This window comes from Dryas octopetala, chromosome 6 (genome assembly GCF_963921425.1).
Source record: "Dryas octopetala chromosome 6, drDryOcto1.1, whole genome shotgun sequence".
NCBI classification, from domain to species: Eukaryota; Viridiplantae; Streptophyta; class Magnoliopsida; order Rosales; family Rosaceae; genus Dryas; species Dryas octopetala.
In genome coordinates, this window is record NC_141371.1 from 1688175 (window position 1) to 1707126 (window position 18952).

Genomic DNA, 18952 nt, shown 5'->3' on the forward strand with positions numbered 1-18952 from the left:
CTCCCTTGTAATTGACTGTGAGTTTGTTATTTGGTGAAATGTCTAGATTAGTTTTGTCTATACTGGCCCTTTGTGGCCTGCGTAATCTTACTCTAATATTTGTCTCTAAACCTTAACCCTTATTAATTTGCAATTGATCTCGGTCCGGTACAGTCGGTAAATAGCACTCGGTGAGACATGAAGAATGAGTCCGATTAAAGAATTTCACAAGCTTATATTTGTTGCCAAAACTAAAACACAAGCTTGTAATTTAATATTTTGGATTTTGTAGCATAACCCAATAAATAAAAGCCTAAGATCACATATACTTATCAGTTATATTGGCATGTCTCCGGTGCAAATGACGTTGTCAAATGTTGGGGTCGGCAATGGGCCTAGCCTGGCCGGGCTCGGACTTGAATTAGAAGAGTCCGGTGCAAATGACGTTGTCAAATGTTGGGGTTGGCAATGGGCCGAGCCTGGCCTGACTCGGACTTGAATTAGAAGAGTCCAATAGGGCTTTCGGGCAGGGCCGGATTGGACTTGAGCCTTAATACACAAGCCCAAAGCCCGCCCATCGGGCTGGGGGCTTGGAGCTTGTATTGTATAAGTTTTCAACTCAATACAAGCTCTGAGTAAATATATAATGAATAATTTCATTTAGAATGCAAGAGACTATATAATTATTATTAGTGCTAATAGTGTTAAAAATAATTAATCTGTTTTTATGTGATGAGAAAAATTGTTTTGCTTTAAAGAAAATAAAATTCTACAAGAAATTTAGAATCTGAGGCCAAATGAAATAATAATTTGGAAGTCTAGCTAGTTCATTTAGACATGTGCGTTCTTAATTGTTAATTGGCACGGAAACAACTTCGTCATGCTTCAACGACATGTCCTAGAGCACCCAATGCAAGCATTCCTTTTTAAACAAGGAAAGAAAAAGCCCAGAAAAATCAAAGTCCTAGCCAACCTAGGAAACCCACATTAATCGAACCCTACAAAACCTCGTGTTCTCTATATATTATGTTATACAGGTAGCTGCAAGTTAAACAAAGAATTAATTAGAATGCAAAACCCTAGCTAGCAGCCAAACCAAAGAATTTGATCATCATCATCAACTTAATTGTGTGAGGCTAATCATGATCAATATCACTGTGATTTTTGTGTCCGTACGATGGGGATGGGGGTGATGATCAGAACCGTCGGATCACAAAAGTTCTATACGTGCCCACAAGACCCAGAAGTAAAACGTTGGTATGAAGGTAATATAAAGAAGAAGGATGTATTGTCGTATATTAGAAGCCTGAGCCTTAACCCTGAACAATTACTCAAGGGACTACTCTTTCTTGTTCCCTCATGAATATGATAATGGCCAACATAATGAAAAAGTTGAAGTACTTTCTGATCATAAAGAGCTTCAAATTGGGTATGCCAAAAGTTCAACATGGCATGCAAAAACGTACCAAAGTTGTTTTAGTTCAACATGTACCAAGTTCAAGATTGAAAAGAAGAGATATATAATAGACTTCCAACCAAAAGAAGGAAACAATTGAATAGAATGGAAGTGTAAGAGTTGGTAGGATAGAGATGATTTAGAAACGACTAGGCAGATTAGAGAAGAGAGAAAGAAAAAAAAGGTTAAAGAAATATTTGTATGTGTAATAACTATAAAAGCCAACGAACTGTTTATGGTGTACCGAATAATAGAAGCCTTTATTCATGCTATTAATTCTTAATTAATTAATTTTGTACATTCCTATGTGTTACAAAGTAAATTTCAGCATACCCTATTTCAAGTAGCTAGTGTAGTGTATGCATGACTTACATGTAGATAATATGGTACTTCATTATTAATAAGGACGATTAATGCCTGCCTTATATAACCAATATTGCTAGGAGGCAGAGTGATACATACATCGAGCATCGTCTAATATATATTAATCATAAATATCTCACGTAGAAAGTAAACGGCAAGAAGTGGTCATGTTACTGTAATAGCGTTACGTAGTGGTACTTGATCTACATATTATAATATGAATAGACAACGAATTTATAAATCAATAATGTTAGTTGTTCCACATTTTTTTTTTCATATTTGTATCCCACATAATGTGTCATTACTTTACTGGAAGGGTATTTCCTTTTTTTTTTTAGGTTTTATTTTTTAATTTTTAGTGTCTAATGTATGAATGCCATATAAGATGGTATTAAATTATGGTATAAAATGTGGTAAATGTAGCATTACTGTTTATAAATTTAAATGTTAATAATCGTTCACGTGTTATAATTTTAATGAATTGATTCAGTTACGGTTTGATATTTTGGTACGTGTGACACAGCAATTAAATTGAAAGAAAGTGAAGTAAAAAATGTTATTTATGACAAGTATAAAATCCATTTCTTATGTGGGCAAGTATCCATATTCGAAAACCAAGCTCAGCCCAGTTTATGAGCGGGCGGGCCATATCCAAGCCCGGAAGTAAATGTATGTATTTTTTGAGAACGGCACCTTCACATTTGTAAAGAGATGAAAGGCATCCACGCCCAATAGTCACTAACCCCTACCGAATTCTTCTGGCGGACGAACCCTAAAATTGTAATTGCCAATGGGGAATCGGTCAATAAAATCTTCCGACGCTTTGCAGCCGCCGACAAACGCACGCGGAATTTCGAATCTGCGAGGATATGTAGGCCTAATCCTGATACCCTGTGTAATTGGTGCTACAGTGTATTATTACCATTATTATCCCTTGGTCCTAGAAGAAAGGAGGATTCTGATAGAGACGGACAAGAAGATGGAGGAGCTTAAGATGATGTACTTTCTTTCACCTTTTATTTGGTTTCTTTATATCTATTTTATTTCGTGGTTTTCTTCGCTTGCTTGATGATCGAGTTGCTGATGTTGGTTTTGGTCTTTGCATCTCCTGATTTTGATTTTGTTTTTTCGTTGGCAAATATTCTCTTGTTTGATTGGTACTTTTCATTTCGTTTAACAAAAATACAAATTCCCAATTACGCAATTGCATTATAAATTGTTTTTAAACGATATATGTATATCTGTTTATATTTGCATTAGAAATTCCCCTTTACTAATACTGAGGTTGAAAACCCATCCACAATCTTAGCAAGCTAATCTTTAGTTTTATTTTTATATCTATTTCAATCAGCTTCTTTACTGTATTAAATATATATTACTCGAAAATATAGTGGATTTGATTTTATCTATTAACGTTTTTATATTGACTGCCTTATATTCAATAGTGCGGATGACCTTTATATCGATGAGGACGACGACGATGGTAACTTCTTCGAACTATACCAGCGCTGGAGGACTGCCAGAGCCTCCGGAGTGTTTAAAAAACCGTAGTGATGAAGCCAAACCCTTCCAGGTCAATTCTAGTATATCCCACCTTTGTTTTTGTTTTTTATATTCTTGGATTTATGGAATCCACCTTCTGGCTTCTGGTTCTTCTTCCAAATTCCCACATGTTCGCTACTTTGTTTTTGTCAGTTATATATTAGTTCTATTTTATAATAATAACCCTCAAGCATGTGCGCGCTTTCCACGTTTTAACTCAATTCTTTGTATGTCCTTTTTTTTTGGGTATTTAAAAATTTGGTGACCCAAAGAAGTGCTTGAATCTATAATAGTAGAGATTAGAAATGTGACCATCAAATTTCTATACGTAATTAAGATTTTGTATTATGCTATAGTCTTTTACAGCATATCCTAAATTCTGATTTTGCTATTGTCTTGTTTTTTATTGGTAATGCTTAATCTTATGGTTGTCTCTACTTACCCTTTTTTTTCTTTTTTGAATACTTAATTTGGTTGTGAAGAAATGAACTTATTGTATTTTGTAGTAATTATGTCCAGTTTGAACGTTTCAAACAATCTGAGTTTGTTAATTTTATTTTTTATAATGTTATTAATTTGCAACAGCACTATGCTAGCAGTTAAAATTATACTATTAGAGTTCAGTATTTTAAGGTTAAAATATTTTCGAGATGTAGAAATTTAAACGACTACCATTCTTTTGTTTGGAAAATGAAACTTGTGAGGAAATAATGAACCTGGAATACCATATTCCTCCTTTACAGAATTATAATCATACAAAAAAACATATGATTTTGTTGCGAAATAAATAAAAGACACTTCCACTTCCACTTTTTGCTGCTTCTTCTCAAGGTTGGCATAAGGCACAAGAATCAAGCCTCCCTGTCATTGCTATGCAGCTCCCATCTCGCAAAGAGGAAGAAACATGGGAAACCTCCACAATAACTCAATAAGTGAACGACACTAGTTTTGAAACTTAGTGCAACTGCAACCCACTTAGTGCAAAAATAAATAGAGAAATCTCTGTATAAAAGTAAATATAATGCGAAGAAGAACACCACTCTAGTCAAACTCAAACCCTTTATCCTATTTCAAAATTTCATGTTTTAAGGTGGTGGGGTATTTTTTAAATTTTATTTTAATGGTTGTATTTATAATTATATTCTCATTTATTAGATTGTCTTTATGTAATTGTTTCATTGAATGAAAAGTATTTTAGGCAATCCAATTTTTTATGATCCCTGTAATACCAAAGACTTTCTCCTGGTTTTATAATAACTAGTTTCTTGAAATGCACTCATGCGTGACAATGGGCTTTCTTTTATAAATTATAACATGTTGTTTTTTTCAGAAAATAAATAAATAAAATAAAAGATGAGAGTGATAATTGTAAACTAGGGGGGTTTTAACAACTTTATCCTGATAAATATTGTTGTGTAGTTTTGCTAATTTGAATTAAAAGAGTATTTTTGGCAATTTAAAATTTGGTGAAGCATGTAACACCAAAATCCTCTTTTGGTTATTAATAGTACAACCTCTTGGCATGAGCTTCGTACTAGTCAATTGGCATTTTCAAAGTTAGAGTCGTTGGATTCATTTAAAACTAATCCAACGTGTAAAACGCAAAGTTCGTAGAGAGAGAGAGAGAAAGAGAGAGAGAGAGAGCACCGTTTCAGTTTTGAGTATTTTAAGTAATAATTAAACCCATTTTAAAATTAGAGCAGTAAGATTCATTTAAAACTAATACAAGGTGTAAATGCAAAGTTCGCATGTTTTAGTAAGTTAGAAATTCTTTAACCGCTAGCAAAAAAAAGGGACAATACTTGAGTCCCTATGGGAGTATCCTAACCAAAATTGGAGTTTCAGTAATATCAACGCATGATTATAACCATTCACTTTTTTAAATTACTCTTTAATCAAAAATCATTGATTTTTTATACTTAATTGATAATAGTTATATAACCAAATGATTTTCAATTAATTTAAATTTTTACAAAAATAATCTTTAATAGGTTATCTAAAAAGTGAACAGTTTCGATCATATATCGCGACATTGCTAAAATCAAAATTTGAAGAGTGGTGTAACCTTGAGATATCCTAGCCTTCCTAGGTGACCCAAGTACTGTCTAAAAAAAAAAGTTCTTTCCCCGAATGGGATATATATATTAGTCTTTCACCTTTTCTGTATACAAAAGAAAGAAAAGAAAACCTTAGAACGCACTCAAAGCAATCTCAGATGACTCCAGATTCTTCCAAACCAATCAAGCATCCACCAAGAATGGTTGGCAGTGTTTCAATTCATCTATGGGGTGCGGGAAGTTTGCTATACTTAGGACTCTCTGAATATCGCCGTCATCGTAAATGTCAAGATGATATACAGTTGGAGCTGCTAGGTAGGGCGATATCTGCGATTCCGTGGATTGAGAGGTATGATCTAATTCTGATCTTCTTAATTATATATTTTTATTTGTACAACTATGAGTACATCGATCTCTTTTTATTTTTTAATTTTTTGTTAATCATCTATCCATGTATGCATATAGGCCCCAGGCCCCTGTTCGAGATTTCGATCTCAATCCTAACTGAACTGGGTTTTGTTTTTATCACTTGATCTGTTTTTTTCTTACTGTCTAATGCATCGTTCAATCATTTATGGTAATACTTGCGTGATAGATCTGATTGATTTTTTTTTTCTAATACTTGTCCTTGGTTGTGCACTACACTTGACTTTTCTCTCCAAGAAATTTCAGCACACTCTCCCACAAATACTGATGTTTGCTTATTTTGTCAAATTTTTCTGGGTAGGATCCATCGATATTGATTGCACCAACTCACTCATTAACCTTTTTAAGTTTCTTTTGGTGAAAAAGTTTGGAGATCTTTGTTGGTAAAGGACAAAGTCTCTTGTATTGCATGAAATTGTTTATGTTGTCTACTGTTTTCATAAATGCAAGAATGACAATGCTTTCTCATTTTCTTTCTTTTTTTTCAGAATTTCAGGACCAAGAAACTAAGTGTGGTAGCAGATTATGTTTCTAGCAGAACCTCAGGCGACAACGAACGTTTACGTGCCCCCATTATGCTAGTAGAAGTCTAGTAGACGAATAAGTGAGTTTGGTTTTATATGTTGGAAAGACTGTCTCCTATAACTCATATTACTCTTTCTTTATAGGAAATGCTGCTCTTTCCCCATTAATTGTGGTATTGTAATTATGGGTAAAAATGATTGTGGCCTAAACCTGTCGTCTTATTTAATCTTTTCTCGAATGATGCTTTTTGTGTAATATATTTGGAAGTGAAGCAAATATGTCTTGCCTGCTGAAATGCCCGTAGAACATTTAGTCGTGCATCACCAACAGGCAAGATAGCCATGCAAAGAGCAGTATCAATAGGTTCAAAAACAGACTTAGAATGCAGAAAAACATTTAGCCCGTTGGTCTGACTATACCAGCTTTCTGAGCATGATCATGGGTTGGTAGTGAATTAAGGATTTTGAGCATGGGAGGCAGGCCTGGGGTCTTGGTCGCAGTGTGAGATGTGATGGTCATTTGTTTGACAACTAGAGCAGCAGCAAGTGAAAGCGCTGCAAATCACCAAAGTCATTATTATGCTATTATGCCAGTTTTTTCCCTGCTAAACTATACCGACTTTTGATCTCAGCCCTTCAATAGTATTTTATGGCTGAGATCTTGCCACCTCCATAAACTTTTTTTTTCTCACAAATAATGTAAAAAACTTACTAAAATAGAAAAACAAAAAAGCCTTAAAATCTTCTCTCTTCCCTTCTCTCTCTATACTCTCCCTCTCTTCTTCGCAGATCGGAGTGCCTCCACAATATTGATTTGTTTCTCCAATTTCAGATAGCCATTGCATTGCATCTTCTTGTAAGCAATAAACTTGGAAATCCAGGTTCCAAACATGGATCAGATTAATCACAATTTTCTTTAACTCATTAGCATGGGACTCCAAACTGGAGGAAAGAGAGAGAGAAAAGAGGCTTAGGAGGGTGGTCGGAGGAAACTATATATTGAAAGAAAAAAAAAAGGTTGTACATATAGCAAGATATATCTCAGCCATAAAAAAAATATTGAAAGGCTGAGATCAAAAGTTAGGTATAGTTTGGAAGGGAAAAAACTGGAAGAGATCTTTGGTCCCATATTATCTGTATCTTATAAGCAAGATGAGAAATTCCATACCCATTTGGAAAATATAGGACCCCTTTTAATGAAATATTCATAATTTTGATCTTTATTTTACAAGGTTATCAATTTGGACCGACTCTTTTTTGAAATGTAAGTTTCTATTCATATAAAAAAAGAATGTAAAAAAGAAAAAGCTTTTGTTTTCCTCTCTATTTGTGGTCGTCCAATTTTCTCTCATTTTGCACGTAATTAATTAAAGGGAGAGAAACTATAAGAGGTCTCATTAGTTTCTCTCCCAGTTTCAAACACTTTTAAGTAAAATGAGTCCAACCTCAGCCTCCAGGCGTGTCGCCTGCTCCATAGACTCATTAAGCTTTAATCTATGATGAATCTAACTCATTGCACAAAAAGTCCAAAAAATTAAAGGTAAAAGACAAGTTTCATGAGTCTAACATACATTATTAAAAAAATTTCCCAAGAATAAAAACATACATTCCTAAGTTGATATTGCCCATCTAATATGTTACGTGTCATCCTCTCTTTGGTACTATTTAATTTGTTTTAACTTATTGGGTCACACATTATCTACCTGTTCCACGCTACTTGCTAGGCACCATTTTAATTTTCAAATAAACATACTGAAGTATGGACATTACTTGGGTCATTCCCTGGGGGTATCCCAAGGTCACCCCTTCTCCCAAAATAACAATTTTGGTAATACGGACGTATGATCGAAACCGTTACTTTTTAGATCACCTATTATATATAGATTATCTCTGCAAAAAATCAATTTAATCGGAAATCGTTTGATTATATAACTGTTGTTGATTAAATAGAAAAAAATCAATGGTTTGATTAAAAAATCACTCTTTAATTGAAAACCATCAATTTTTTATACTTAATTGACAACAGTTATATAACCAAACGATTTACGATTGATTTGATTTTTTACAGAGATGATTTTTTACAGTTATATAACCTAACTATCAATTAATATTAGAGCCTTCTTTCCTTCCTTCAAGGGTAGAAGGAAAGACTCAATTAACTGGCCCTAAGACAATTCTCAAACGAGAAGGAAAATGCATGCTTAGCTTTCTAACCGGAATTTTAGGAAGTCCTCCAAGTCGAACATTGTTAATGGTTCCAAATTCTCCATCATGCATTGAGCACATCAGTTCGTTTCAACAATTCCACTAGTGCCTGTGAAACTTCTATCTTATTAATAATGTGATTAATGACATATAGCCATGCAGTAATGCTATCTCCGTCGTTGTGGGTGAAACCAATTATCTCTTCATTTACCATTTTAGTCCAAACCCGAACCCGAACCCAAACCCAACCGACCGTGTACTTCTCTACCTATATACAAAAGAAAACCTAATTTCAGGTATGCGTTTCAATTTCTCATCTGGGGTTTCAAATCAATTTGGGTATGGGGTTTTCTCCCAGCAGAAGCTTTTGTTTATTTTTGGGTTCATGCTCTGTATTCTATTTTCTTGTAATTCCTTTTATTTTTGGGTGCAGCTACCTGCCCGCTGACAGAAAACAAACAAGTGTTAAAAATTTTGTGTTAAGCTATTCATAAACTGAGCTGAACCTCCACAAACATCTCTGCCCTCTGCACTTTCTTCTCCAATTCTCCAACTCCCACAAGTTAACTCATTTTTTGGATGTCCTTTTTTTTTGGGTATTTAAAAATTTTGTGATCCTAAAGAAGTGCCTGACTTTAAAATTTCAATACTTAAATAAGATTTTGTGTTATGCTATATTCTGGTTTTGGGTTTAACTTTGAATACTTATTTTGGTTGTGAAGAAATGAACTTATTGTGTTGTGGTAAGGATGTCCAATTTGAACGTTTCGAACTCCCTTGTAATTGACTGTGAGTTTGTTATTTGGTGAAATGTCTAGATTAGTTTTGTCATACTGGCCATTTGTGGCCTGCGTAATCTTACTCTAATATTTATCTCTAAACCTTAACCCTTATTAATTTGCAAATGAACTCGGTCGGTACAGTCGGTACATAGCACTCGGTGGACGCAGGGGCCATCTGGCTCTTGTAGACATGAAGAATATGAGTCCGATTAAAGAATTTTACAAGCTTATATTTGTTGCCAAAAAGGCAAAAACTAAAACACAAGCTTGTAATTTAATATTTTGGATTTGTAGCATGACCCAATAAATAAAAGCCTAAGATCACGTATACTTATCAGTTATATTGGCATGTCTCCGGTGCAAATGACGTTGTCAAATGCATAACATCTTGATGTTAATCATACATCGAGCATCGTCTAATATATATTAATCATAAATATCTCACAGAAAGTAAAGAATTTGATAATTTGGTAACATATAATATCAATCAATCGTAAATTATAACAACAAAAGGTCATAATTGTAAATTGAATCAAGATATGTCTTTTCCCAAGATCTATACACTTCAAAGGAGAGAAATTAATGCATATAAATGAATGAGTTACAGAACAAATCTCAAAGAATTTTCCTACCGTAACACAACATTAATATCCTAATTTAGCTATCACCTTTGAAAAAGAAATCCGTTTAGACCAAAGCTTAAACACATAATCCTATCCCTTCCACTACAAACAATGAAAGAATCTCCTCCTATCCCAAGGAAATTATATAACCATCATGGCTATATACATGCAAAGCTCCAATCCCCTACTGTTGTGATGTTGGCGCACATGTAGTATAATGGAGTTGTACTTGAAACATGCATCTCTCTAATTACATGTGCATCAAATTTCAATGTGTGCCCCGCCGTGTTTTGATGGGTTTGAGCTTGATTCCCAGGCTCTCAGGAGAAAGAAGTTCTGGTGCTATGCATGAACGGCTTGAGGGGCTGGTGGGATTCGAGTCATTACTTGACGAGGAAGCAAAATGTGGTTGTCTGTAGTAGCCAAAACCCATGAGGAAGAACTCAATTGGAATTATCATGGCGTACGGGTGCTCTTCTGTTACCAGCGAGCCACATGCCTGAACCTGTCAAGGGCACAAGATAAGCCTTGTCATACAAGTATCTGTATTTTCATTTTCTGACTAGAATATTGATGTGACACACGTGAGTCCCCTAAAAGGAAGAAAAAATAAGGAAGTGTTTGGAAATGGAGGAAAGATAAGTGAAATGTACTACGTGGGGAATTTTCCCACCTTTGAATACTCCAATGGGGTGAGAAATTGAGGTGGTGGGAGTCCAAGAGAACCTACCTCAACAAGAGCACAACTTTTTCTGTCCATTTTGGCATTCATATGCACAGATTCAGCATGGAATGGACTATTTTCACCCACAAAAATAAGAGTCTTGCACTGCAAATTCTTCAAGCCCTGTGTAAGATCATGCCTCCTGCAATGAACATTCAAATAAATTCATGGGATGCATATAACAATATATGCAATTTTCTGATATGCAATTTTCTGGCATTTGTAAGAAGGCCAATATACAAGACTTCAAATGAGTGCACAAACTGTCAACTCTTTGTTTCAATCCACTCAATCATAACATCTCATGATGCTAAACCTTTTTATATGCATTACTGTAGTACTAGTTAGGTGCACATAATATAAAATATGTCAATTTCATGTGGGCACACAACAAAGTGAAAGTAATTGGGTAATCTTTTAAATATGAATTACCACCCCCTAATGACCTGAGGCAGAACACATTACAGGGAACCAAAGACAAAAGAAAGACAAATTAGAATGATATGTAATGTAACAGAGCACATGTTTAAAGTAGTGAAAAGATCTTAACTCATTAATTGCTTGAAGGAATCGCATAACATTCGAACTTTGTCTTTCATCCAGTAACTGTATTCACGCGTCAAGAAAGAATCAATAGCAGTTCAGTCATGTACAATAGAAAAGGTAAGTTCCACTTTGTTGACATTATAACACTCTTTTACCAAGCAGGCTACAAATTGTTGAAACTGAGATTTCCTTACCCTTCGGCAAGCTTGTATTATATCTGATTCTGTACCATGTATGCCACACCTAAGCTCCTATAATAGGAAGAATATGAGAATTAAACCAATAACAAATCAGAAATAATCTGATAAAAAAAGGTAAGAAGAGTAGAGTGCCTTACCTTACTGAAGTAACGCTGGAGAAGGCAATCCTTCAATACGCTGCACATACCATAATAGTAAAGCACATTCAACAATACCTGCAAATTTAGAGTTCAATTAAGCAAACATGTCACAATGCAATTAATTGTATTGCATTACTTATATTTTTCCTTTATGAAAAGAAGTATCTGGGAATCAGATCAATCCAACATGGATTACGTGACTTCGGATTGAAATACTCAAAAGAAATAGCGAGCAGTGCCTCATATCCACATTCACAAACAATATCAACGAGCAATGGAAATTATAACCTTGTTGTAAAGCCATTCAGTCCATGAAGGTACTTTGCAGATAGGAGACACCAGAATTAACCCAAGCACTCGTTCTCTATACTTCATCTGCCAATTGGAAATTACATGAGACAATTACCAAATCAGACTATCACACTATTTCAAAGGATACCCGAATGTTGGTAACTTACTGCAAAGAGTGTAAGGATATAAGCACCAGCTGTTACACCCAGGCACATAACCTCTTTCAACCTGATTTTAAGTTTAAATAAATAAATAAATAAGAAGAGAGCTAAGGCAAACTGCAAGTGAAAGTCATAGAAAATACATGAATCTTTAAGGTAACCAATTTGGGTAGAGATGACTAAAGGATGAATATTCAAATCCTCACAAACCCTGATGCAGATTGACAATGCATTTGTGTTGACTTGCCATATTTACTTATCATGATAGGATTCAAGAAATATTTCAATGTGTCATCAGTTGTTCTAACTTTGGAGACACAGCCCTATTAATTAGTAAAATGAGGTTGGAATTATGACTGCATAGGCACAAGTGGGATGCATAAAGACAATACATGCATATATGTACTCTTGATTACATCAGTCAGAATAAAGTTATAATAGACAATAGCAGAGTCTGGTGGAAAATCATTGATCACCACTCACTCTCTGCAGTAGAACAACTTATTGAACTCCAACTTAAAGATCCTTAGGGTTATCAAGTCATCTATTAGAACATTTTATTGAACTCTCTCATCTCACGATACAAGATTGTATCTGTCCAATTGAAACAGGCAATCTAAAACTTGGGCTAACATTAGGCAGGCGATGCCAAATAAGCAAAACCAAAAGTGCATATATAAGAAATCGTACTCAGTATGTGATATTAAGCAAAGGAAGACTAGAATCAGTAAAAAACTGAACAAGTAAAAAAGATTATCAATAACTTGCCCAAAGAAATCAAGCACTTCGGCAACCTGGTTTGCGAGGCCATCCACATTAAGCAAGGGGACATCTGATGAAATCACATCAGCTCCCAACTGCAAACACACTTAAACAAATGGGGTAGAAGAGGCTATATTAAAACCATCAAAACATTACCAAAAGAACCGCAATAAAGTTTATATGTAAACAATACTTAAGGCTGAAGATATGAGATGCATATAACTGACCTCATGGCCTGGCGGATGGATGTGATAAATGCAAAAGTTATGAAGCAGCAAAGAAGCTGCATCTGGGCAAAAGAAGAGGCCTTGGAAACAAGACAAGTCTGTTGGACCACACAAGTTTTTTTTTTAAGGAAAAAAAGAGGCATAAATCAGAAACCACATTAACTTAAATATTTGGACTGAATAATAAGATTCTTTCTCTTAAAATAAAATGAAAAGAAAAGTACCAAGCATATAAGACCCACACGTTGCTAACTTAATTTTTTCTATAAAGTGTGGATTAAAACAGCAAGAACACATTCATTTTGAATCAACCTGGATTTAACAGCAATAATACACTAAATCCCAGAAAGCCAATAACACCCAGACATTAAAAAATTCAACTTTTTCAATAAAATTAACATTTGGATTAAATAAATAGTAGACAAAACCATTGCAACTACCCCGAAGAAAATGTATTAAGCTCCAAATCCAAATAAATCAAACAACCTAATTAATCTCAGCATATATTCAATTCCAATGCATGAAGCACTCTATAACCTGTTATAACCACCCTCAAGAAAATACACAACTAGCTAGTCTAGCATTGATAATAACAATAAGAACAAAAAAAAAAAAAAAAAAAAAAGAAGCATACAATTGAGAGCAACATCTGGGTATGTTATCAAAGCAGGCTTTTCTTGATCCCCACAAACAAACACAGAGACTGAACCTCTGCTTGTTTTCACCACACAGTCCTACAAAAGATTACATGAACCAAATCAAGATACAAATGAAAACCCATTACAGAATACATAAGAATAAAGATAGAGCAAAAAACACATGGTATAAGCATATGTATACGTATGTAAGTTATGAACCATAGAAGGAAAAAGACCAATGCTTTCTTTGTGGGTTTGTAATTTTGCTGCTTACCTTCCCTCCTAGAGGTATCATATCAATGTCAATGGAGACTGAGTCACTCGACTCGCCCATGACTCAGTTGCTAAATGATTCTTTAGCACCAAATTGCTGAAAGCTGCTCTTTTGCTTCTCCTTCTTCTTCTTCTTCTTTCTTCGGGCTCTTTTTCTCTTTGTTTTATTTCTGAATTACGAAACACGCCCCAAAGCAGTGCTAATTACGATTGTCACCTCCGGTCTATGATGGATTGTCTTCTCCAAGTGACCGTTGGAGTGGCTAAAACTGTCAGTTCGCGGTATTTTATTCGCTGCCGAAGGGCAACCAAGAAGACGACGTCGTTGCTAAGTCGTAAAGACTGTAAGAAGAAGAGGAGTACATGGACAGATAAGTAATTAAACAAAATGGAATGGGTTTTTATGTAACTGCGCATAAAGCATCTTACAGCTGTACGACACCTGGAAGCCGCAGAAATTGAATAATCCAGAGAGCTAATCCATCGAGCATATATGCCAGCTCATCACTGGCCATGCTTACAGCTTACTTGCCTCCTTGCCTTTTTATTTTCCATTTTTTTTTTTGGCCACGTTTTATTTTCCACTTTTAATCTTGTAATTTTTCACGTTTTCCAATGGGATAAAGCTATAAAATAAATAATAAAAAATTATTTAAAAAAGGGTGAGCAAGCATTAATGCATTATGCTAATTCAGAGTGTTAAATTTTGAAATTTTGGGTGAACTTTCGCCGAAATTTTTAATTTTTTAGGGTTTTAAAATTTTAACACTGAACTAACAAAATTTCATCCTAATTTTACAATTTCGCCAAAAATTTTGAAATTTTCGGCTTGGGAGGTGGAAACCAAAAGGAGAGAGGGGAGGAAGAGAAAAGCTGCCCTCGTCGCCAGCCATCGCCGGAGGGAGTAGATCGAACGGCGACGTCGCCAAAGGCAGTAGATCGAAGAGAGATCAGAGGGTGATTGGAGAGGGAGGAGAGAGAAGAGTTCTTGGAGAGAGAAGAGATGAAGGAGAGGAAAGAGGAAGGAGAAAGAGAGAGGAGAGAGAGAGGAGATGCGCAGTGGGTCTGGTGTCTCATGGCTGCAGTGGCGTCACGGGAAGAAGGAAGAGGAAGTCACTGGAAGAAATGATGGAAATAAAAGAGAAATGAAGGAAAGAAAAGAAACTTATGTCTGTAGTGGCGTCACGAGAAGAAGGAAGAGGAAGTCATTGGAAGAAATAAAGGAAAGAAAAGAAAAAGAAAAAAAAAAAGAAAAAAAAAAGAAAAGAAAAAAGAGGAAAAAAAAAAAGTTTTGGGTTAATTGAGGTTTGGGATCTTTGGGCAATTGAAAAGGAAAAAAAAATTTGGGGTTTCGTTTAGTTGTTTTTAATCTCTAAATCCTAATATATTTATATATAAAAATAATTAAAAATATCTTAAAAGACCTAAACCTTAATATCTTAACGTGCAGATTAGGATATATAGAGTATATATGGTTTAGTGTATATAAAGTATAAAAAATATATTAATTTCATTGATTCATTATACTAATTTTATTTAATAGTATTTATCTCCAATGCGTATTATGTTCATGTTATATCACATGAAACCTATCATATAATTTGGTTTCTTCAATCTTTTTTATCAATGTAGTAGATAATATGTTAAATAAACATATGGTAAAGTTTCATTCAAAATTTCCGTATTTGATAGCAATTTTCGTCGTTTCCGTCGAATTTTTGTCGAAATTTAAAAATCTTCAAAATTTCCATCAAAATTTTTTCGAAACCCGAAATTTTATTTCTTATTTATGCATCATCATTGTATCTGATGGATTAAAATTTGTCATAAGAAGTTAGAGCCTAGCACATGATCGATGTGTCACGTAGGTCCCAGTGTACGTTAATCACGGACAATCTCTCCAAATTATTAACCATTAAATTAAACTTTTTGATTGGAGGTTAATGTATTGTTAAATGTCATCATTTACTTGTTTATATTTTACTTATAATTTTAGCTATGTATTTATTATTTAAAGATATAAAACAAAAGATAAAAAGGTCTATTGATTTTAACTACTAAATTTTAATAATTGTTTAGTTTAGGTACCAAAATTAAATAGCATTTTAGATTAGGTACTAGTTAAAAAGTCAAACAAATTAATAAAGTAAAAGGTATTAAAATTTACATATATTACATCACATGCCACTAACAAAAAAAAAAAAAATATTACATCACAAATATTACATTAATTCATACTATATTATATTAAAAAAAAAAATCAATCCAGTCACAACTTAACTGTGACTATCTTGGTAAATTGAAAGAGACAACTCACACTACTATACTATATATTATTTTGAGTAAAAGTATTGTTTTGACCTCTATTTATACTATATTGTAGTATAATTTCTCTAAAAAAAATTCAATTAAGTCACAACTAAATTTGAAGTTGTGAGTGTCATACAGTCACAACTAAATGTGAAGTTGAGACTACATTAGCAAATTTTCAAGATAATATAAAAGTCTCAAGGGCAATTTTGTCAAAATCTTATAAATTTTAACTAACACTCATCATATGTGGGCCAAAAGATAAAAATGTCAAATGGAAAAGGTTCAAATCAAAGAGGTCAACATATTTGTGACCTAATCTAAAAAACTACATTTAAATTTGGTAGTTCAATTGAAAAATTATATGGTCTTCATGCTATACCAAAAAATTATTGAAATTTGGTATTTAATCCTAATTTTCTATTAATTAATTTGATAAGTTTTTCGCTTAAAAAAAATCCAGGTGTAAATATTCTATTGGCCCATATTAATTTGCGTGACCTGGAAATGGTGAAAAATTATTATATTTGACCTAACTACCTAAGTATATATATAGCTTCCCTCCCCATGTATATATACAAAAGAAAAAAACAAAACCCTAGAACGTGTTCAACCCAGAGACTCCCTTCCCATCCCTTGAGTGCGGCACTCCATTTCAGGTATGTTAAACTCCAGGTTTTTTTTTTCCTTCTATTTGTGCGTTTCAATTTCTCATCTGGGGGTTCAATCAATTCGGGCATGGGGTAACGATGGTAAGTTTCTTTTTTCTTGTCATTTGCTTTCTGAGTCTTCATCGCTCCCAGCAGAAGCTTTCGTCTTTTTTGTCTCTGCCCTGTATTTTATTTTCTTGTAATTCCTTTCAGTTTCTTTGAAATCCTTGGAAAACGAAGGTAGATGGCAGTTGCAAAATCTTGTATATGTAAAATTGCAATTTTGTCTTGTAATTTCTCTTTATTTATTTTATTTATTTTTTTTCTTCAGTCAGCCGGCGGGAAGTAAATTCCCTCTTGTAGCCAAGATGCGTATTAAGGCAATGTATTATTGTCTTCCACTAACTGTATTTGCGTGTTTGGTCCAAGAAGAGTACCTTAATCGTAAAATAGAAGTCGAAACCATAAATAGCCTTAAGGGACAACTGCAACGAATACTGGAAGGTTTGAACAGGTTAGATTTCCTTGTTTTTTATTTTCTTGTTATTTCTTAGATCGAAATCTGTTTTTTGGCTCTATGCAAGGAATTGAATTTCGGATTTTGAGGGTTCAAAATTTTTTTGATTTCGTTGGAAATATAGACTAAAACAATTGAAACTTTTAACAAAATTTTGACAATTTCAATTCGTAATATTTTGAAACCTCAAAAAAATGGAAATTTTGGAAATTTAATTCTATGTTTCTATGTCCTTGCTTTAATATCCTATGAGAAGAGCAGAAAATACAAACAAAAGTATCCAAACTTGAGCACCCCAAATCAAACCAACCTTAAAACATGTGTTAAAATTTCAGTATCTAGAATTTCGAAATTATGTTTTAGTCCTGCCTTCTGGTTGTTCTTCCAAATTTTGTATTTTGTTTTTGCTTAATCTTGTGGTTGCCTTTACTTACCCTTTCTTCTTTTGTTTATTAACATGTGGCAGGGAATCTGGTTCATAAATTATTTCCAACTCACTGGAAGACTTGTGTGGAATGCTAGCTTGTTTAAATATGTTGTGTTTTAGTTGTTACATGACTTTCTTTCCGGAAAGGGAGTTCGGTAGTATCAAGCATGTGTTGGAAAAATTTGTCTTTTAACTTATTGTATTTTGTGGTAAAATATTTGTCTTGAACTTATTGTATTTTGTGGTAAGCAGGTTCAACTTGAACGATTCAAACTCTCTTGTGCAGATTACACTATAAATATTTTTATTTTTTCTTCATGCATCATTAGTTTAAGGTTAAAATATTTTCGAGATTTGGAAATACCCATACTTCCTCCTTATACAAGTTGTGCTCAATTATTCCATCAAACAGAAAAGTTGTGATTCAATATCACTTCCACTTTCTGCATTTCAAGGTCGGCATAAGACACCAGAATCATTGGAGTTAGACCACTTGGATTCAAGCCTAGCTCAACCCAGGTGGCCCAACCTTTGCAGGACCTAAGTTCAACCTAGCCCATCCAGTGTCGATCCAGTTCAGGAGCTCAGCCCACTGAAAAAACCCGATTAGTTTTGTGGCTGAAATACCAGAGTCTAGCCTCCCTGTCATTGTTGTCTGATTAAAATTCAGTCAGAAAAAAAATATATATATATATCAAATAAATATTTACATTTCTATTCCCTAAAACAATGGTGGAACTAGCCAACTCAATCATGAAATTTTTTGTCTCGTTCCTAACAGACTAGAAGAGATAAGCCATCATACATATTATATGGTACCATGTAAACATGACAATTTGCCCGACCATTGTAAAAAGAAGCCAATCAATCAAGCACTCTCTTCTCTTCCTCTCTTTCTCTCTAAGCACTACTGCACTAGTCTATGTAAAGAGAGAGAGAGAGAGAGAGAGAGAGAGAGAGAGAGAGAGAGAGAGAGAGAGAGAGAGAGAGAGAGAGAGAGAGAGAGAGAGAGAGAGAGAGAGAGAGAGAGAGAGAGAGAGAGAGAGAGCCGTTTAAACTATGCGAATTGTTCGAAAAAAAAAAAAAACTATGCGAATTGGTATGCTTTGTAAACAATTAGAATGCAATT

General features: G+C 34.1%; 1 protein-coding gene and 1 long non-coding RNA gene across 2 annotated transcripts; one reads left to right on the forward strand and one right to left on the reverse strand.

Moving 5' to 3' along the window:
• Positions 1–9670: 9670 nt before the first annotated feature.
• On the reverse strand, positions 9671–14224 carry LOC147280851 (protein NDL1-like). Its single transcript, XM_086246647.1, has 11 exons — positions 13921–14224; positions 13643–13742; positions 13009–13106; positions 12788–12876; positions 12026–12086; positions 11856–11942; positions 11565–11642; positions 11422–11478; positions 11232–11287; positions 10688–10823; positions 9671–10462 (listed from the first exon to the last, which is right to left on the reverse strand). Exons 1-11 carry the CDS (start codon positions 13978–13980, stop codon positions 10226–10228), a joined length of 1059 nt encoding a protein of 352 aa, XP_086102773.1. The 5' UTR covers positions 13981–14224; the 3' UTR covers positions 9671–10225.
• A 2589-nt stretch (positions 14225–16813) lies between these two features.
• Positions 16814–18099, forward strand: LOC147280852 (uncharacterized). Its single transcript, XR_015123073.1, has 3 exons — positions 16814–16888; positions 17211–17393; positions 17863–18099. It is a non-coding gene; the product is annotated as an uncharacterized LOC147280852 (long non-coding RNA).
• The last annotated feature ends 853 nt before the right edge of the window (positions 18100–18952 follow it).